General features: G+C 30.5%; 1 protein-coding gene across 2 annotated transcripts in view; it reads left to right on the plus strand.

Annotated features, from left to right (window-relative positions):
* Nucleotides 1–1,836: 1,836 nt before the first annotated feature.
* Nucleotides 1,837–23,810, plus strand: part of LOC121128495 (uncharacterized) — a 74,293-nt gene continuing 52,319 nt past the window's right edge. Inside the window, exons 1-2 of one of the 2 annotated variants that reach the window (XM_040724081.2) lie at nt 1,845–1,920; nt 1,980–2,064. In XM_040724081.2, the coding sequence (XP_040580015.1) occupies nt 2,008–2,064 (57 nt within the window). In that variant the 5' untranslated portion in view covers nt 1,845–1,920; nt 1,980–2,007. Of the gene's footprint in view, nt 2,065–23,810 lie in introns of both variants that reach the window. The other variant, XM_040724080.1, reaches the window with a different exon arrangement.

Consider the following 23,810-nt stretch of genomic DNA (forward strand, 5'->3'; position numbering starts at 1 on the left):
GCGGAAGTCATCAGGGCATGCAAATCCTTTAGGGGCAGGATGGAGAAGATGGTGGCTGCTGAGGGAGGACATGTTGAATAAAGGTATTGTTTAATATCATGTCTAACTTTTTCATATTAACAAATACACTCCAAATTCCATTTTTATCAAGCAGGTTGAATTTTAAGATAGTTCCAATTTATCGTGGACACCCTGTATTATATTTACGTTTTTTCTTTATTTCAAGTGCACCCTATGACATTTTTTCATTCATACATATATTTTAAACTTTACACTTTTAATATAGATATTAAACTTAAAATTATTAAAATGTTATCAAAAATCCGTATTTTTCATTTTATTTTTTCGTTGTTGTTTATTTTTGACACCCAAAACAGCATTAGCCAGCTACCATCCTTGATTTTCATAAGAAAATAATGAAAAGTGTGAGCTCAGCAATAGATGCCATTACGAACCTTAAATTGGTGATGCTCACGTACCTCTAATAGGTGGTTATAACAAGAAAATATTGGAGCATAAATCGTAGAAACTTGCGATAAATCGAAGAACACCAACTTACCACACTCTCCCCCTATCAAATATGTGTTTTAAAAAAATGATAATACATGTCTTAAGCGTACGTTGACGGGATAGCCAACTTCACCTAAAGCCACATAAATCCCAATAGGACAACCAGTGTATACTCCTAAGGCTGGGATATATTTCCATCTATTAAAATCATATTTGTATGTTACAACAAGAATTTATAAAACCAAAACAAGATCCTGAATTTGCCTATAAAAATAATAGCAACGATAAAAAACGTCATTGAAATAGTTAATATTTGTACTATCATCTATGAAGAGTAAGATTTATTTTTTATTCAGCCGATATTTTCATATTTTCCTCCTTATACTCTCCAGAGCATCATCATACTCAGCCTATAAAGGAATTGGAGTATCTGCTCGATCTCCACAAAGTCTGCATGATGGATCTTCCTCCATTCCTATATTCTTTAGATGCTTTATTAAGGGAAGCCCTGTTAGTAAGCCAATTATAATTCTTATCAATGCTCCCTTTTTTTAAATTCTCCACTTCCAAACTATTACCGTCTAAAAAGAATTTTGCCTGTCAACATGTTTTGTCCTCAATGCATTATGTTTCCAAGTCTATCCTATGTACTTATCACTTTCAAATAATATGGCACTTATGGAAAGTTCCTCTAAAGATTCTTCATTCCTTGCGAGTGAATCAGCATATATAAAATGTATGTATAGATAATTAATTAAAAAAATATTTTTTCTTATCAAATGAAATTTGAAATATTAGCAAGTAATCCATAGGGTCAACCATTTCAAAGAGATGTATATTTTGAACCTGGGTATTTGAATAAAGATGTGTAGTTTGAAAACTTTCTTTCATGATTTCGAATGTAAAATAAAGATCAATTGGTTAGACGGTGCTTTTTTTTTTGTTAACTAAGATTAATTTATTTTCATTCAAAGCTTCATTTTTTTTCTTCTTCATATTATGGGAGTATCTTCAAAATGAAGTTAATTTTGAAGAGATCATCTTTGGTAGTACTCGATCAGACTACCTTAACAGAGTGTGTTCGTTAGAAATGAGAGAGGAAAGTATTGAATTGAAAGAGGGTGGAAAAGGAAGAAACACCTTATTGCTTGCTGTACAGCACTGTTTCTCTCTCTGTTTTACTTTTTCATATATGGATGGAATATATACATATATGAGCAAAGTCGATTTTTTCACTTTTACGTGTCTTTTCCTCTCTTTTAGTATAACCACCGCCAAAAATTACACCAAAAAATAATAAATAAAATAAGTTAAAGGAGACACGCTGCTTATTCAGTTGATGAGAATAGAGTAAGGTGATAACAGTATGATGTACAATGATCCTTTCTCTCTTTCGGGCGGCATGATCATGTTTGTATTGTATAAAAGAATAACATTGAAGAAGATATAAATATTATTTTTATATGTAGAAATTGCTGAACCTGTTACAAACAAAGGATGCCTAATGTAGCAGTTCTCAAGTCCCCTCTGGCATTTCTTAAAATCCTTATAAGCGTAAGTAATATTTGGATATTTATCTACAATTTGTTTTTTATTTCAAATGCATAAATATAATTTGTATATTAACTATGTACATAAAAAGAAAAATCTATTTTTCTATACATAACGATTGAGAGTTGTAATCATTCAACTTAAAACTCATTTTGTAATAAACTCGGGAAATGTGGGGGAATGCATCTACTTAGCTATTATCCCTTGCACATTGTATATACATAGGTATACATCTTTATTTTGTATATAAGTTGATGTTTAGACAAAATAGACTCACATTAGAATATATCTATCTTTTATGAACCAGTAACAAAGTCCTCCAATTTTAATTATCCATGTTACTAACGCAAAATCTGGAATCTGTCTGTATGAATATAGGAAAAAGAGTCACTGGGTGTACTATAGATAGTGCTCCATGAGGTATAAACATATTTTGATCTAAGACATAAGAATGTAGTCGTATTAATGAAATATTGTCGGCGTGTCCATATATCATCCAATGATATATTGTGTACCCTGATGTTAATAAGATAAATATTTTTGATATTAGAAATAATAATTCAGCCATATAAATAAAGTATTGAAGGCATGTCCATGTATAATAAGAGCACCCTTCAACTGTTCTTTTTATTGGTTTCTTATTAGTATCATAATTCATGTGCGCGTAGGTTAAGATTTGAATTAAATTTAAACGCTGGTCTGTTAAAATGAATTTGTTATGGTTTTATTATTGAGCGCTCTTAAGACTAAAGTACTCAGCAGTCATCGCAACATATAATTTTTTTTATGTCAAACTTTTATTATTATTCTTTCCTTCTTGAGGATCTGTGAGCGTGCTCATGAAGAACAGAGGAGTTATACTCTAGATTATTAAAGCAAAATATGTCTGTTAGTCGACGCCTAATTACTCCGGCAATGCCGAGTACTACCCTATAGTATACAATATACAAAGGAATAGGTTTTTTTTTGGCATTACCCCACTAACTCAGAAATATATAATGTATTTTATTGTCAGCTGTCGATGTACCACCTACTTCCTCCCACCTAATCAGTGATCTGAACAATGTTTGCTGGTTGAATATTAATTAGTTCTCAATGTGAACAATTCTCCACAATGATTGAATAATCATTATTATAGGTAGCAACGTGTTATAAAAATAAGATTTGTTGTATGTAAATTGTTGAAATGATACAAAATTTAGTTTATTTATTTTGTTTAATTAGATTGTTATTACAAATGTATATATGACATATATGTAGTACTATATATAAAAAAACAATGGAAGCTAGATACAATACATATGATACTATGATACAAATATCATTTGCCATACATATTTATCAAAATTGCATTTGTGTAAGGAGAATTAGATGCAATAATTTATATTACTGATCATTGTATGTATATCAACAATACAATGATCAGTTGATATATAAATGGTGATTCGACACATATGCAATTGGCCACTATTTTTTTTAGTTCATAAATATAAACGACCCAATATTTATCATAACTATAAATTCTATATTGAATTTTTTATAATGGAATGGTTTGAGATGCTCGTGCTTTTTAACTGTAGGCTGAATTCTAAAATCTTTATGTGACTTACCTATTTAATTAGCTATATGCAAGTAGAGAGCATGCGTTTTGCAGCTATATGATGGCTTTATTTAGCCATTAGCTGATTCTTATTTGTACTATTGTTAGAATAAACTTAGCAGTTTGTTTTACTTCACATATAAATGTTACCTTATAATTAGTATTATTTTCTCTCATTAGTTTAACACTGTCAAGCAGATCTTCTACTTTTCAAAACTTGGCGTGTTTTAGCTAGCTATAGAGCCTTGAAATATTTGTTGGGATGTGCCCATTCTTTTTTATAACCAGTAACTACAATTTGCAGTGTCTCCAAAGGAGTAATCAAACACATTGATTAAATGAACAATAATAAATTAGTTAAAGAATACCAAATATGTAATCCATTCTCATTTTTGAAAGAAATATTTGCTTTTGTTTCGAGGACCACATTTCCATTAACCTATGCAGGGTTCTACTCGGTTATAGTTAGATATATACAGGAGCATAACTTAGTCCTATATATTAGAATAATTATCTTGCTCTATATGATAGTATATATATATATGTAAATGGTGTTAATATTGTGCACATTATATATTTATTATTTTATAATTAGATTTTGGTAATTGTTTTTTAACGATATACAACGTCAGGCTACAATTTCAAGGTGTTGCCTACGTCTAAAGCTATTATTTTAATTAGTATTAATAATTAACATATTAAATAAACTACATATATAGATAATTTTTAATACAAGTTTTTATATATTTCCAAAAAAAAAAAAAACTTTATAAAATATTATAAATTAAATACTACAATAAAATATTATAGTTGTATGTCCCCTGGTAAAAACTCATAGGGTGTTTATTTCAAAAACGGAAACAGATACATACATACTTCAGTTATATAATGAAAGTTGTTCAGAATTTTGAGTTACGTACCGAAAGCTATATTTCATTCTGATCAGACCAAACTTTTTCAACAAATAAGTTGATTTTTTCATAAAACATGATCAAATCCCCGTGTCTCAAAGGATTTTTAGGTTGTCGATTCCAAAATGCAAAAAACAACAACAACAAACAAAAAAAACCACGAATTATTGTACTAAAGGAAAAACATTGTATATTGAGTACGAATTAATAAAGGTAATGAGGAAGGTGAGTAGTGAGTTAGTCTTAGTATGCCTATCTTTATTTTTGGAATAAGAAGTAACATATTTTTTGTTATTATGTTGCTTATAGACAAGCTTAACTAAATTCTGGATTTAGTTAAGGCATTAATAAAATAATTATTAATACGTCCTAGTATTATGTGTTATTATAATATTATATTGATATAATTTAAAAGTACTTAAATAAACCAAATAAAAAAGTCATAATTACTTTATCAAAATATCAGTAACAATGTTCAAACAGATCAATTATGTACATACTTTTAACTATATAGTAAATAAAAATATATATTGTTGTAATAACATATTTTTAATGTTAAATAGGGTCTGATATACATATAATATAGCTAGACGTTAGCGATATATATTTTTGATAGACAGTAATGAGTAAGAATTTAACTTTTCTATTCGTGGCATCCATTTTCTTTGTGACATCCAAATAGACGGCAGTATTTAGTTTATCATTTTCCTTAATATTAATGAAATAAAGTGTTTTGATTCTTAAGAATGTGATTGTTTAAGTTTTTAATTTAGCTGACGTCATATTAATACTCTCTAAGTGTAAAATGTAATTATCTTTTACAACTACAAGGAGTTTATTTTAACCACTAAATATTTTAATTGTTACGCATATGTACAAATTTTCTGTGGTCCATTTAAAATATGTAAAAAACTCTCTATATTATTTTTCTACATATTAAACTAGTCTTTCGGAATGTTTATTTTAACATAATAAAGTTGTAGTGTTGTTGTTTAAATCCATTTTTATAGATGTTTACAATATATTAGACGATTGAAAAAGGTTCCATTTATTGAATTGGATAAGTTATATTTTACACAATATAATAAACCTCTAGAGAATCAAGTCGAAAATGATATTTGAAATACAAAAATATATTCACAAGTATGTAGTTTGAAGCAAATATGATATTTGAAACATATATACTTGTTGATTTCTGGCTATTAAGAATATGCACATATAAGGCGGCATTATTGTCATATAATTGTAATGATACGGTTTTAATTTTTTTTCTTGGACTTTGAAGACCAACTTATTCTCTTCTTAGTGAGTACTTAGTGAATATTATACTGTACCTTCATTAAAGGTTACATGATGAGTGAATATGGGATTGATTTGTTCACCCATCCTTATAACTTTTGACAAAACAGAACTTGGATTGAGTTTGAGCCAATCAGATTGATAATTGATTGATTAAGCACTGAAAAATTTACTTTAATTAATGAAACCTTTAAATCAATTAATAAGTTTTCATATTTCTGTAAAATAAATTATAAATTCTTAAAAATAACTTAAAAGACACATCCAAAAAATGGCAAAAAAAAGTTTATATCCAATAAAATAATATTGTACTTAAACAAACTTATATGGTTCAAAAAATTTTGTAACTTAAAATTGTGTACTCAGACTCGATAAAATCCATTCTCAAACCTCTCGGTTTCTTGTTCAATAATATAATTGAGTATATACCTACACCTTCGCTCTACATATATTTCAAAATACCAGCATTTTTATCCTTAAATTATTTGTCTTGTCACCAATGTAGTGTCTTAAAACCTGAAGTAAAATAAAGTTTTATCAGCATTTTTTCGTTGCTGATAAAACACATACTCGTATGTTTGCTAAGACAAATAATTAAAGACTCATTGTCTAACTAAAACTGCACCCTAATCACATCCATTCGATTACTTCAAGAAGGATACACTCATCAGTGAGACATGTGAATATGTTAGTCAATAATTACATCATGTATTAGGAACCCTATTTTCTAATGTGTCTAACTTGTCTGTAGATAAATATACATGAATATATGTGCATCTTCGAAATAAAGATGCAAATTCTTAAATGGTAAGTTGAATGCTTGTATCACATAAGAAAACAAATATTTTTTGAGTATTTACTCACCTTGAATATTAAAGGTCAGTTAATCATAATCTACTCTGAATAATTATAGATAGTTCAAGTAAAGAGTGTTTTGAGCTTATATTTTTCCATAAATAAATGATAATAGATGATTTTCCCTCAAATTTACTCCGATAAAAAAATAAAAGGGAAGGCTCCACTGAAAAAATGTGAAATACTGTCTGAAAAGGAACATAAATCTTGAGTTACTCCGATGTGATCTGAATTTGAAATGATAGGAGTTAATAAGAATCCCAAAGACTTACATATTATGTTTTATACAGCATATATATATATGCACACATTTGAGAAGGGAAACTAGATAAAGAAATGATTCAGGTCAATGAATAAGTTATATTATTAGTTCTGTACCCTACACTCAATGACTTTTACATAATTATCAGATATATGCATAGGTGCTGGAGCCGGGTTGGGGTGCCTTGGTTCCTCGATTCTCTGAATATTATCAATATTAATAGTACATTTTGCGTCCCCAATGGATATAATTTAAAATAAACTTTAAACATACACAGTAACAAGAAGAACTATTCATTAAAAAGGCTTTAGAAAAATATAGAAAGAGTTGACCGTATTTGAGAGTAGAAAGTAGAAGTTGAAAGAAAATTATTTCGTTATTAATTTTTAATAAACATAAAAAGGTCAATAAAATGTTTTAAAAATACTAGTCACAAATATTCTGGCAAAATTTGAATGCCCCCCCCCCTTAAAAAAAAATATCGGTAGAGCGTAAAACCTCCACCTGAAATCAAATTTAGTTATGTGTCTCAATTTGTTCAAAAGTTATGTTCGATTATGGATTTTGTACGTTTTGTGTTTCTTTGACCTCTCAAAATTTAACAGCCTCTGAGTGTGACCATATATAATCTTTGTAACAGGTTTGATTAAAATTTATGGGTAACTTTGCCCTTAATCCTGGTGACTAATAAACAAAGGAAAAACATTACCCCCAGTTCAATAAATTCGTTGGTGGAGGTAAAAAATAAACTCTCCTTTGCCTATGAATATATTGTGTGGTTTTTGCGAAAAAGATGTAACGTACCCTTTTCTCAATCTGGATATGTTTATTATAAGTATATTTAGTGTGTATTGACGGTGGTATATTCTCTCCAAAAAGCCAAGTTACTCAACAATGAATACATCAGGTCTATGATGCAAAAGTCAAACTGCAAATATTTTCTAGAAGAAAGGGACTTATGACGTTTTTGCATCGTAAATTGAATCTTTTCTGCAATTTTTACACACATTTACATCGATTTTGCATCAAATTTTCTATTTTCTGAATTGTGCCATGCAGTTAGCGTAAAATTGACTCGAAATTTATGAGAGCCTGGGAGTTACTTCGCTTTACACTGTTAAAATCTGACTAAATGTTTACTGTTCATAAATATGCACGGTATTGATTATACAGTCAGATAAAACTGTTTTTTAGTGACGTCACTTTTGTACCAACCCCTCGAAAATGATGTATTTGAAATTCAATTAACTTAAACAAATTTCATCAATTATCTAACGAACAAAAATGAGAGTTTTTCCTTAAGTTATAACTCTTTATCGAATAATACTGATGATACTTGCTCATTGTATCAACCTATTATGATGGAGTAAAATTTATGGTTTATGAAATTGAATATATCTTAAATATCAGAAATCCTAAGTGAATATTTATGTATATATACAATATTGTGTACAATATATGCTTGTTCATTCTATATGTATGTATATATGGATTTGATTGATATGTTGTAAAACAAATACTAGATAAAAACAAATTATCTACTTTTTCTATTCATTTTTTGCAACATACATACATCACAAATTGCAATAGGTGGAGTTTAATATTCTGTTCTATATGAAAATATAAAATTTATCCTAACAATGGGTAAAAAATAATTTTTTTTTTTAAGCATATATGTTGTGTATTAGTTGCAACTTGTATATGTTATAATTAAATTATAACATTGGTCATTTTAATTATCGACTATTTATTGATACTATCGTTTACTTTGGATCTATTTGATTTACATGGGTACTATGTGTTTATGAGTAATGGAACTCTGAGCATTTAAACTTAATAATGTGCCACATAATTATAATAGGCAAAATTACAGCATAAATATAAATCCTTCATTTAAAAGTATTCCTCCTATTTCTTGGTTGCAATTTGTACAATTGTTCTTTACAAGTTACAACTTGAACATTTTAACAAATTTATGATTAAAGCGTACATACATATTTCATTTTCATTCACTAATTTTTGGGAATCAAGATTGATTAATGAAAAAAAAAAAAAAAACAATCCTGCAATATATCTACACATTTTTTGAAGTACATGTACATACAATACATCAGAAAACAAAAGAAGGTGCACGCATATATTAATACAACATAACCCCACCATTATAAAGATTTTTTATGAGGGATCTAAACATGATAAGGTACATACGTATCATTGCTCAGAATATAAATTTTTTTTCCTAATATAAATATCAACACGAGGAAAGATATTTTTTATCCATAAATCTTTATCAGTGAAATCTTTATAATTTTTTTAAAAGGAATATATATACATGTATACAAATATATTATGTGAAACTTTAATGTTATTCAAAGTTCATCCTCAACATGTTTATATATATTTTTTTATTTTTGAAAATGAAGTAAAAATTTGTCATAAAAATAATTTCTTGTGAATTATAAAAAAACACTTTTTTTACAGATTTTGTGTAGATATATTTGTACACACATTGGTTGCAATGGGGAATTAAAACCTTTAAAATTGATGTTTACTTAATTGTTACTGGGAGGGCTACTAATTTGAGGCGTTACTACGTCATAAAAATGATCTACTGATGATGTAACCTTCCAAATATCTCAGGTACCCATTCTCACTTTATTTTTTTTTTTCATATAAAAAAGTCCTCAAATTTCTGAGCTAGTTCCCATCCCAAACAAAATACTGTGGATGTCTCTGTAATCACCTGTGAATGGGTCTCAACGATATTTGCGTATATTCTTATTAAAAAAGTACCGAAAAATGTTAGCGATTTGTGTACCGAAGGCACTAGAACACACATGCAGCGTGTCTAGAAAAAAAATCGGTTTTTAAAATTTAATAAATGAAGCAATATATCTAATTAATTAAATATAAATATTCAAAATAAATTTAGTAGTAAATGCATAATTAAATAAAAACTCCAAAACTGACCCTCATCTTCAAGCATTTACCAGATAACAGCAAAAATGGAAATATTCTTTATCCCGTTTGTCCCATTCCCAGATTATGGGGTCCTTTAGTGTATTGCCAATTGAATGTAGGACGTGACAAACCTTCTTCTAGAGAGTACTCCCCCCTCCCCCACTAAAGGATTTAGATCTGCTGATGAAAAGAGACTCATTTCCTTTTTCTAAAAATTTTCAAATTGTTCAGAGCAGCACCTTGAGATTTTTTGAGGTGTGACAAGAAGCACCGCCCTGTTGCCAAACATATACTGCAGTTGGATAATTGGTTTTAATCTAGAGCTTGGCAAAGATCTGGATCACCTGGATGTAGGAATTGGAGTCAATTTTTGGCCATTGGACAGGATATAAGTGACTTTAGCATTTGATGTGATGACACTCAAAACCATCTTTGAGGCTGAAAATTTGGTTTGGAGTACTCTTTCCATTTTCTCAATTGACTCAGAAATCCACTGGTCGCTACTCATGTGGTAAGACGGCTACACGTTAAAAAGCTTCTTGTCCATGCCCACATCGGTGTAGGGTAAATCAACAATTTGTTTCCTTTAGGGTTGTTGCTTCGAGAGCTTTAGAGTAACTTTCACGTGCTATGCCTTTTTTGAAAGCTTAAAATCTAAGAATTTCAAGGATTTAAATAAATTAGAAGAATATAATCTATTTTAAGTGTAAAAAGCTAACTACTTAAGCGGAAAATTCTTTCTAGCCACCTTCTTTATAAATCTTTTTTTTTTTTGCTCCTCTGAAACCCATATAATTTTAATGATGGAACATAATAATTTTTATAATATTAGTAATTGAAAATATGGAAAGGGGATAAAACAATAATTTCTTTTTGAAATTAGATTATTTAAAACATCATTATTAGACTTTTTTTTGTGTGCACAAAAATTTGATTAATGAATGTTTCAATTTAAAAAAAAAAGAACCTTTAATTACCAAGTTTATTTTTTCATAAGATGAATTTGAGAGTACTTAATAAGTATTCACTAATAAGTCATTGTCCTCCAAACCCTTAGATTTAAACTTATAAATGATCTAAGAATATGTAATTGTCAACATTTCCAAAAAGGTGTGTACAAAATTTATTGTTTGTCTGTAAAACCTTGGGTTAAGATGACGTATGTTGCAATGGAATCGGATAGAACTGTACCTACTTATATGAATACAAAACTCGTTCATAAATAAACTTAAAACAGTTTTCCTTATGATTATAAAAACGTCTTATATATTATGTATAGCTATGATTAGATTAAATGGAGTAAAAGTAAATCATTTTCAATTACTTTAATTATAAACTACGTAGGGGAGACCAGTAATATTTTGAACATTTTTTTTAGTTTTGCTGTTGATTAAATTACTATAAGTTGGTAAACCACAGACACGTCAAAATTAGCCCACACATATTTATATATATTTGTAATAGTTTGAACTTATTAAGAGGTTATACTAATCGATGCTTTTCCAAAAAATGTATTTGAATGCAATCCAATTAAGGATGGTTGAAACAGCTATAAAATCAAGTTAAAGTTAGAAATTTAAATAAATATACCTTAATATAAGCGTTTAGTTCTGAACTTTCAATATTTTATAGTAGATTAATAATTGATAACATTTATACTATAGATCATTGTTCAGTTTTATAGATCTTCAGGGAGTCCACGTTCGGGGTAGATGTCCGGTTAGTCTCCCTCTCCAAAGTGCCTCACACAACAAAGTACAACGGGTTCAAATCTGGCGAAGACGATGACCACATGTCCTTAGGCCAAAAATCAGTCGTTTTGTCGGCAGAACTTCTGGCATTTGGCCGCTGTGTGTGAGGGTGCACCAGCTTGGGTCATATAGTTGTCCTCGGGTATGGTGAACCTCAGCACCTTGTAGTAGGCCTCCTGGCTGATTTCTCCCCATTGTTTGGGCCGGATGTTTTGTACAGAACACCCCCTTGAACTCTTCTGGTGATCCCCAAGCCAACGGTCGTTCTGACGGCTGTAGACCTGATCGACGGTGAAAATCTTCTCGTCAGAGTATTTTTTTACTGTGGATCAATTTGCCTTGATCCACGCACGAACTTTCTTGCACCTCTGCAGTCTCCTTTCCTTCAAAATGTCTGTCAACATGTGGCGTGGGTCCTTATGTAAGAGGAAACCCAAAGTAATCCTTCACAGTCCTCCTAATTGTCCCCTGGTCCACGTTAAATTCGTTAGAAAGGCGATTCATAGATTTTGTGGGGTACTCCTTGATCTTCTTCTTCAGGTCCTCCAGAAACTTAGAATCCCTTTTCAAGTTGTGTCCCCCACTTCTTTCTTTCCTTGAGAGGTCTTTTCCGTCCTTTTTCATCTTGGTCACCTTGAAAATTAGGATCCTGGAGCACTTTACAATGTCCATAATCTCTGCCACCTCAATTTTGGCATCCAGAAAGTCTGAGATCCACTGAACTTTTGCTTCTTGCTCACTCATGATGAAAAATTTGAGAAATGTTTATTTTTGTCTACTTATGCAGAAAAGAAAGGAGATTCGGAATATGCAGGGGAAAATCACAAAACCTCTCTATTTTAATTTAATAATTAGCATTTATTAACAGTCCACGTTTGGCTTCCGCCCCCTGTATATAATAATATATGTACAAGATAAACAATATGACACTTGATGTAGCTGTTCCCTCTGTATCTACTGTTTGGAACAATATCTCAAGATTGATTTTGGAATTTTGATTAAATTTTTTTAACAGATTAGAAAATAATCAATTATTCAAATAATATAAATCATAACAAATTCAATGAAAAACTGACTTCCTTATCGCCAAAAAAATTAACTATACCCAGTGATGCCACTCCCTTGGATGTATCCCGAAATCTTGTGATATTGACGTTACGTTATGAATTATTTGTATTAAAATATCAAAATCTTGGGATTTTATAGATGCAACAATAATAGATTATTTCTTTTGATTGTATTTTAATACCTCTATTCAAAATTTGTTTATCTAAAGCACACGTTTAGTTGTTTTCATCTCGTTAACTTCGTTTTTTAAGAATTTAACTGCAGTTCAACAATATTATAGAAATAACAGGCACCCTCCTGTAGCCTTAATAATGAAACTTGAACACTTATCAGCAGATATTATTCTTGAAAGTGAAGAAGGATAAGAAATATAACTACTTAAGGAGAGTGTCAAATTGTATTGATATTCTGTCAACTGTTATTATATCCTGGGATTTCAATGCTGAGTTTGAGATTTTTAAAGGGGAATATAGGGAAAGTATAAAATTCTATCTATATCCCTCCAAATCAGTTTTTATTCACTATTTCGAAGAAAAGCTTTTTTTGATTTTAAATATGAATTGTTTACACAATAATCCTTATTATACCTATTACAAAGGGTTTTTCAATAAGGACGCTCACATTTTACGTTGATAGGTTTCGAAAATGACGTCATATTTCTGATTGTTTCTTTGACAACTGTGCTCAAAAATAATTGTAGTTTCATCATGGAGCAGTACACACTCAAGCAACGCTTGCGAATTATTAAAATTTATTACAAAAGTGGTGAGTCAATGATCCAAACTTTAAGAGCGTTAACGTCAATTTATGGTCAACGTAATCGACCTGCAAAATCAACAATTCAACGTTTGGTGAAAAAATTTGAGTCCACATACACGCTACATAATGTTCCTGTGCCAGTGAGACAAAGAAATACACCAAGTGTAAAAAATACTGCTGCCGCAAGTGCATCAATTCAAGATGACCCAAATTTGTCTCTTACGCGCCGTTCTCAATCGTTGGGCATCTCTGTGACATCGTTGTGGCGAATTTTCCAAAAAGATCTTGGCCTACACCCGTATAAGATCAACTTGACACAAGAACGGAAGCCGCTTGACCAATTCAAACGTCGGGAATTCGTAAAATGGGCTGAAGGAAAATTCGAAAATGATCCTCATTTTCAACGTAAAATCATCTTCAGCGATGAGGCACATTTTTGGCTCAATGGCTTTGTTAACAAGCAAAATATGCGCTATTGGGCCAGAAAACCCCACACGTGATTCATGAGGCGCCATTACATCCCCAACAAATTACTGTTTGGTGTGGATTTTCATGCTAGCGGTGTCATTGGGCCGTACTTTTTAGGCGACGATGACAATCGCCACGTTACTGTGAAGGAAATCGTTACCGCGCCATCATAACCGATTTTTTTTTGCCTGAATTGGAAGATATGGACTTGGACGATATGTGGTTTCAACAAGACTTCACACACAGAAAATGTTATAATCGATTTATTGTGAAGTAAGTTTGGTGAGCGTCTTATCTCCAGAAATGGACCAGTCAATTGGCCGCCTCGCTCGTGCGATTTAAGCCTCTAGCCTATTTTCTTTGGGGTCACGTGAAAGCCCTGGTCTACACCAATAATCCGTCGACATTAGAAGAGCTCAGAACAAATATTCAACGCCAAATTGCTGCAGTTTCAGCCAATTTATGCGGAAAAGTAGTCGAAAATTGGGTTCAAGGATTGGACTTCGTAAAACGTGCACGTGGGGGTTATTCAAACAACATCGAATTTCATTCATAAATTAACTTGAATGTATGTTTACGGCAAATGAAGAAATCGTCGATATCTCAAACCGTTTTCGTTTTATTTAAAAAAAAAATGTAAGCGTTGTTAATAAAAAACCCTTTACAATTGAAATGTAAATTTTGTGACTGTAGTCTTTTTGAAGTTTAAGCAATGTTCAAAGTCTTTGAGACCATTTCTAGTGTCCCCTGAGTAATCTTGCTTTGTTAAATATTCTTTCAGGCTTCATTTACATAATAATACAATATATATAGTTAACAAAGCCTAAAAAAATATATATATAATAATAATAATCTAATTTATATTATATTGCTGAAATTAAGTACAAACTACATTTATATAAATATATATTGAGACGTACTTTTGAAGGGGCTTTCAAAAAGATTTATGCTATAAAAACTTAGTCAGACAAAGTATCAATTAAATTAATAACATTGCTGTTTCAAATTTATCAAGTCTCTTGGAAGATTTATGGTTTTCATTGTAAATAAAATGAGAATATGTTTGTATACAGAATAAATATACTCGTATACACATGTTTAGAGTCGTTACTAATAAATTGACATCATTTAAAGTTTTAAAAGAAATATTTGCTTATATTCTGTATACTAATATTTAGAAGGCCTTTGTTTTTATTTTTCTGCTTATAATATCTACATTTTTTCTTATAATGCTTGATCGGAATTGTCTGATTTTTTTACGTTTGAGTCTTTGTCAATATCTAAGAACAAAAATGTGATTTTTTTTCGTGAAAATTGGTCACAATCAAAAAATTTCTATCGTAGGTTGGAAATAGGGAATTTTTAATTCAAAATATCTTACCTATAAACATATTTATGGAAAGTGCATTTGTGTATGTGTCTAATTAAAAAAAGTTGTATACCTATATATTTTTACAAAAATAGTATATTAAAGTAATATTGAAAAGTTATAACGATATATCATATTTTTATCAAAATATTCTTTTTTAATATTCCCTTTAATAAATAAAAAACCCCATGTTTCCCTTCAACAAATATAAACTCATATATAGGTATATTTTTAAACTTTTTTAATATCCAAAGTATTAGGAAAAGCAGATTCAACATCTGTTACATTCAAAAATCTAAATGTTAATCTTTTTCCCCTTCGTAGCAGACTTTTTTTTTTTTTTTTTTGCAGTAGGTTCTTCTTCGTATTAAAAGCAATAAATATATTTTTTTTTTTGACAAAAAAAAAAAGATTTATTAAATATTGTCTCAAGTATCATTCGTACACATAATCTAAAGCAACGAAATCTTAGATATTTTTCATTACATTGATAAGAGTTTGTTTTGATTTTTAGTATATTTGTTATATAATGGAAATTCTTTATTTCCAGGGAAACATATTTATATTAAAGGTACATGTTTATTTAATTACATTCTATGAACAAAGGATTATTGTTCATCAAAATATAATAAGAAAAATAATTTTTCGACTTAGACGTCTCGTTATGAAACTATGATACTTACAAAAAGAGAATAAAAAAAATATTATTTTTAATAAATCCTTTGAAAGTCTGTTTATTAAAATATGATATTTCACTTTTAATAAAAATATCTAAAAAATATTTTGATAAAAATAGTAAAAATAAATCCTCAAGTCGGAAAGTTTTTCCCATTGAAAATACTTTTCTGATGTGCATAGACTGTGATCATTGATAATTTTATATTATATGTATATTTATCAATATATTAGTATATTTCACAATATGTTTTGTACAATTCACAGTGTCTGTACAGGTTACAACTTGTTTAAGCATATGTACAAATTTTCACTTTTATTATTAACTATTGATGGATTATATCCTTTCATTTAGATCCATCAAAGTACACATATTTAATGGGGGTGACGGAGTTGTGAACATTAGAATTATATAATGTGTGCGGTATAATACAATTTGTTTGTGTATCCTTTATGGGTGCACAAACTGTTGGGGCTAGGAGGCTGAAACTATGCATGGATGCCTTTTTTGAACTTGGTCAGGACTAGAAGGGGTGCCGATTCTCGGTGGTCCATATAATGGGGGATTATTCTATGCACCAAACACAAAAAAGATTTTTTTTAGTGCAAAAAAATGCAAGAAGACGAGGAATTATTAGATTTGTAGATAACATAAAGTTTGTTATAAATTTGTCTGGAGACGCGTTTGCGTATAAATTGGGTACATAATAAGTGATATCCAACTTAAACATCTGTCCTTTTCTGAACAACTTTTCATTTTCCCTTTTTTTTATCAAACATCTATTTTCCATTTTTAAGAAGAAATTATACAAGACAATGTATTTTGTACATAAAATTATGACCCTAAACGGTTTAATAAATATTTTCAATTTATGGATCATTTTATTACATAATTTCTGCAATATTTGCGAAAAAGAACAAGTTAATACGGGTAACTTTTTCGACGACATTATTTTTCATAACCTTTTTTGTTTTTGCAAGTACGAAAAAAATATTAGTAGGTTTGTGTTGCTCCTTACAATGTGAATAAATGTTATTTACTACTTTTTTTGCAAAATTAGATCCTATTTTTCAAATTTTCTTTACAAATTTAGATTTGACAATTTTTTAATAAAAATAAAAGATAGAAAATCCTATTTAATCAATTTTTTTGATGCATATATGTTTATTTCCCGCTCTCCCTTGGCTCGAGCAACGTTGAGTAACCCTTTACTTGTAATTCCATAAAACACAAAAAAAAATTTAAAGAATTCCCAGTTCGATATCTCGTATATAACTATTAAAAAATAAGTTATACTTTTGAATCAAATTGAAAGAAGGAAAACTGGGTTAAATATAAATGCTTTGGTTCAAGTTATAGTGAAAGGCCTGGATAACTCTTAGTTGGATCATTTACAATTTTTGAATGAAATATAAAATAATATACAACACCTTATCTCTGGATAATCTGTACTGAATGACTAATGAAGAGAGAATGTGATTCTTTTGTAAGGGGTCAAAGTAAACGGCTAGGCATTTTTTATTTGGATGTGAGCATATAGCAAATGTCTGAGATGAATAAAGGTGTGTTTTTTATTTGAATTTTAAAATATTATTAAATACTAAAGATTTTACATATTTTTAAAAATAATTTTATTACCACAAAAGTTCTTATACAATTTCAGATCCACTAGAAGGTCATTGTCTCATAAATACACATGGTCTAAAAATTCTGAGGCTTAACATAGAGAATGATTTTTTTCCTCTAAACAATTGTTTTTTTATTCGCTTTAGTGAGCTGACCTCCCATAACACTTTTCAAGCCATTACTTAGATTAAAAGTATTTTTTCCTATCAAGAAGCACTGTAAAATTAAAATAATAAATATTTTTTGATCCTTTGTTTTGGAAATAACAAAAGTCGCGTCCTACTTAGCACAATAACTCACAAACTAAATCACAAATTGCCATGAAATTTTGACAGCTGTCTTTTGAAGGCTGGTAATAATTGAAAATGAAGTAAATTAGAAAAAGAAATTGCGTCATCCATGTGTGAAACCCGAGACTTTTCATCCCATTGTTATGTCAAATTATTAAAGGATGTGTAAAAATATTTTTATAAAATATATAATTAAAACATATAATAAAATTTTAGATTCTAAGAAAAAATATTATTTTTTTTCCTTTTTGATTTGTTTTTTACTTCCTCATTTATATAATTGATGATGCAAATATATTGAAATATAGTTTTGCTTGGGTAACAAAAACCGATCAGCAATAATAATGAGTCAAAAGGAAATGATAAAACCAATTGATAATTGGGGATTGAAAAACTTGCGGTTATAAATTAACTAGGTGTGTAGATTGAATTTGTTTGCATGTTGCTCAAATTTCACACTTATACCCAAAAAAATATTACCCAAACTGTACATTATGTAAAATCAATTAGTAGCACGTATATGGAAGTCCCAAAGTAGTCTATTTTCCTTGATATACATAGATAAACGTCCCCATATCGAAGGTCAATTATATACTACCATATTATTTTCACTTTTTTTCTTCCCCTATCTGTTCCAATTAGGAAGCCTTTTTTTATTAGGTATACATACATACATTTCACCATGAGAAATAATGTGAATTCTACTTCTCTGGTAGAAATAATATACAGTCCCATTATCTTTTAATGTGTGTTATTACTTTACTTTATCCATTATGGAGCTTTTTATAATTTCATTGGTCTGTAATTATTTTATGTATTCATATTCAATGGGTTGGTAGAAAAATACGACAATTACAGACAACCAAAGGCTATCTACAACCTCAAAAATGATTGAGATCACTATATAATGTATGTATTGTAGTGCGGACAGAAATCTTTCACAATGATTTCAAAGCAGGCATTAATGTTCAATTGATGATTAAATGTCGTACTTTTAAGAGTTTAAAAGACAGTAATTTTTGTGGTTCAAAATTAGGAGTAGGTATAAGAGTGTTTCGTATTTGGCATAAATGAGCTCGATGGTTTACAAGGTTGGGAACTCGAGAGTTTGCTTTTTTATTTGTATTTTCAAAACAAATAAAAAAGTTTACATTTCTAGAAAACATGTAAACAAGGCCTTTGCAATCTTGCGCATTCAATATCCTCAATAATGAAATATATAGGCTGTAATTGGCCATGAAACGAAGTTGACCCATCTCCATGGTTTAAAAGTACTGAGCGCGAGCGAAAATACCTCAAAATTCTGGTTTCTCTGGTTTTTTATTATTTTAGTTAGTGTGCCCTCATGGTTATTGTTGCACCATTATTCTTTTCAAATGGGTGTTGCCCCATGCACTTTTTCTTCTTCTACTTCTTAAAACCATCCTTTTTTTAATGAAGTCGTCACCTTCAGCATCAATTACTGCCTATTTTATGTCACCGGAAGGCCTTGTAGGAGTTGATAACTATGGCGGCCTTCACATGGGTGCACATTCGGTTGTAGAGTTTTGTTGGCTTCCCTTTCCAAAGTGCCACACAGAAAAGTCCAGTAGGGTCAAATCTGGCGAGGTAGAGGGCCACATCTCTTTGCCTCTTTACTCTCGACACCCTTCTAGACGTCAGTGCTTCTGCAAGAAGGTAGAGTGGGGTCGTGTATGATGACAATCCCTAGTTGCTACTCACGGCCCTCGTGATGGTCCCAGTAGCCACGGAGAAGTCTTTGGTGAGGTGATTCATCGATTGGGTGGGGTCCTTCCCGATCTTTTTCTCAAAGCTGGACCGGACATCCGGATCCCTCTTTGAATTGTGCACTCCACTTCCTTATTTCCTGGACAGGTCTTCTCCATCATTCTTCATCTTAACCACCTTGAAAACCAGGCTTCTTGAGCCCTTCTAATGTCCATAATCCTCACCACCTCAACTTCAGCATCTAGGAAAACTGAGATGCCCTGACTTTTGGCATTTTGCTCCCTCATGATGACAAGAGGACAAAATATTTATAATAGTTTGTTTATGCACAAAAGATGTCTGAATAGAATGTCAAAATAATCACTTAACCTTCCTATAATGAATATGAAAATCATAATATTTTCTATATGTGCTTAGTACCAAAAGTCTACAATTATTTACTTACGACATCTTTAAGACTAAAATACTCATACTGTGATTCAAATTCGGGCAATTTGTTTTAATATTGTGAAAATATACACGTATGATCTACATGGTTCAATTTGTATATAAATCCTGTATCTCGAGTCAACACAATAATTATAAAGGAACAGCATGAAAAAATCATTTTTCTCTCGATATTTTACAGAATTTCATATCAAAACGCGTCCATGATAGACCTTTTTTTCGGGGAATTAAAAATTACTTTTTGTTTAGATGAATAAAATCCCAAATCAAAAATATCCTTCAATAAAAAATTCGGAACGTTTGTCATTACAGTACGATATTATATATTTGTGGTATTGTAACAACTGCCATTTATGTTCACAATGTCAAATAACAAGTCCTATGCAAAGTATTACAATTGAAACAATATACTTAATTGTATTTAGGTAGAAATTCACTTAAGCTAATTGCAGAAAATACTATATTTTGTTTCGATTTCTCGCTCAATATGTTTATTTACCTCCGCCCTACGTTTTATTTCCACTTTTGCTGGAATGTACTTTCAAAAATATATCTTTGATGTACAGGGTGGGGATTTGTAATCCGGAACAAGGTTATACTTTTATATCTTGACAGCCCTGAGATCTATGTTGTACGCTGAAAAAACTGTTCTAAAAAAATTAAAAAATCCTTGAGATGTCTTCCAAATAGGAACGCCGTGCGGCTATTAGTGTGTGCCTCCATCCAGGGAACATGCCCAAGGATATTGTTGAGTTTACAGAGCTACCAACTGTTGGCAATGTTACCAATACCTTTGAGGATAGACAGTGGCATATGGGTCGGAAACATCTACAAAGAATACTTATGATCGTTCAGAGAGAAAAATGCAGAACATCTGAAGCAAAAGGGCAAAGGAAATGTGGCCGCCTAGATCGCCGGATCTGAACTCCTTCGATTACCATTTGTGGGGCGTCTTGGAAAGATAGTCTAATAAACATGCACATAACACTGTTGTCTCCTTCCAGGCTTTCATCCACGAGGCAGTGACCAACATGTTCCTCATGTAGGCTTACGCCGGGCTCAGGGCCATGCTGGAGACTTTGGTTGAAGCAGGAGAGGATTGGTTTGAGTGATTGACTTCACTATGGATCCCTAGATGAAAGATCAAAAGATTTGTGAATTGCTGAATTAATTTTGTCATATATATTGTAATATCCATTATCATTAAAATTTATGGATTTAAAATCCTTAGCCTGTATATATGGGTCAACGGTGCCGGAATGGGTTTGCAATTGAGGGGACAAATTATGTAATGGTTACGTCATCACGATGATATTTTTTTGCAAGGTGGGGGGCTTTTTTGAATATTGTGATTTGCATTTTTTATAAATAACAAGGTAACAAAAAACTTTTTTTTTTTTTAAATTTCAGTGTCAAAAATTTTGGACTGAGACTAAATTTAAAGGAATAACCATTTTTTGATATTTTTTTATTGTGATATCTATAAAAATTCTACGATGAAACGAATTTGACTGAATTTTAGTATCTAATATTATTGATAGTAGTTCTACTAAGAAATGAAATATTGGATTTCTAGTTCCATCCAACTCTGAGCTCTTAGGTCTTAAAAATGAAGACGTTCTCATTTTGATGAATTTTTGATTTAAATTCCAGATATCTGAGTCCAACTCGTTTCCTAATGAAAATTTCTGGTGTAATGACCCATTTACTTTACCATCCCATCAGAGTTCGTTGATACCTACTTTCGAAAAAGAAATACAAAAAACTGTAATATAAATATTAAGAATTTACTTTTGTACGAAACACAGCCTTAAGCCTCTTAAAAACACTAGTACGGTTAGCAGGCACAGTTTCTTGAGTGGCTCCCTTAAGCTGATCTTATTGACTTTTGAAACAGCATTGGTCTTCCTCTCGTAGATATCCTAGATTTCCAATTCCAGAGGGCTGGAATTAGGAGACGAAAACAAAAATTTCCAAAATTTGACATTCACCAAACTAAGATAATTTTGAAAGTATGAACAGTTGTTCCTTCTTGTTGAAAGCAGATTTGGGTTTCTGAAACTCCTGGATCCAAGGTCTGGTAAGGAATGCAAAAAGTAGGTGATTTTTTGTCATTAGGACCACTGCATCTCCTACAATTATTACTATTAATTTGGACGAGGGAACATATTTGAAACCTCACAATTTCTTTGTAAATTGATGGGGGCAGTAATTCCTGTACTCCCAATCTTAAAAAATAAAAACATTCAAGATTACCTCTTCCTTGTCTGATAAATTCAAAATGTATAATAAAAGTGTGATAAAGAATGGATTTATCTGAGTTTCACCATACTGTCATTCAATATATTAATATTGTTGGGTAGGTATTTCCAATTTTCTACCTCGATTAATAATTAAACCTGCTCGAAGGAGAACATCAATTTCAATTTATTTATTCATATCCCTAGATATATATTTGAATAGCGAATAAATAAATTCGACTATTTCCATCTATAGATATCCATATATTATTATCATTCCTCTATATTTGTTCAAATAAAAGAATGTATTTACTTTCATAGATGATGCTATCTAGACTCAAGAATGGCAAGGAGAAAAAAAAAACACAAATAAAAATATCCAGATCCTTTAGTTTTCAATGAAAATAAACACATAAATTGAAAGAGAAAGGAATGGAGGGAAAGGTAGACTATGTACTATTGGTATGAATGTGAGAGCTGGTCAGATGACCCCCTCTTCTTCTTCTTCTTTATTGTGTGATTCTTTTCCATAACGAAAAACAGACAAGGGAGAAGGTTACATCAACTCCCACCCCTTCAAAAACAACTTGAATATACAATTAGGGTGAGTCGTTTTAAGGGTATTCCATCAACTTTTTCGGATTTTAAAAAACGGGGAATGGGGAAAAGTTATATTGCTATAAAATAATTTGTGTAAAAAGTAAGCATGAGGCAGTTGGTTTTCTGACACCAAGTTGCCAGGGTGTATTTGCAAGTGGGAAGCGCAAATTATATGAGGTGACGTCATCAGGGTTGCCTGCATGTGCCTGTGTGTTTTTGGGAGGAGGGCATGGCTATTTGACTTTGTTGAAAATTTTGATAGAATGCTTGTTTTTCGTCCAGCTGACGTGACTTTATTTCAAGCAAATATAAAGATATAAAATAAAGAATTGGGGAACTTTGAAAATACGTTGAGTCGTTCAAAAACTTTGTATGGATATATCATCTTTAGTAAAAGTACACAGATGTCAATATCTCCCATTATCGATTTCTAAAACTTTGATTTTCTACCCACTCTAATCTACATACGTCTCTATATATATTCTATTATCTCATTTGGTAATGATAGACTTAATGAAAAAGTAAACTTGATTGAGGGTAGAATATAGACATGATGAAGAAATTACTTTATCATCCATGGTACAAAGGAGGATATTTGTGTTATGTATAAACTGTAGGTAAAACCTATATAGATTTAATTGAAAAGAGTCGCTTCAAAATATAATTGATAGAAACAAATATTTTATATACCATTATTTTTGTCATAAAGGCTTAATGAATAAAGGTAAAATAATAAATAGGAATGTTTGTATTTGAGGGATAAACTTTAATTATGGTATATGTATAATACAGAACAAGTTCGTATATATACCCAATCTTTTAGAAAGGAATTATTGGCA

The sequence above is a fragment of the Lepeophtheirus salmonis genome, chromosome 13 (genome assembly GCF_016086655.4).
Source record: "Lepeophtheirus salmonis chromosome 13, UVic_Lsal_1.4, whole genome shotgun sequence".
Taxonomy (NCBI): Eukaryota; Metazoa; Arthropoda; class Copepoda; order Siphonostomatoida; family Caligidae; genus Lepeophtheirus; species Lepeophtheirus salmonis.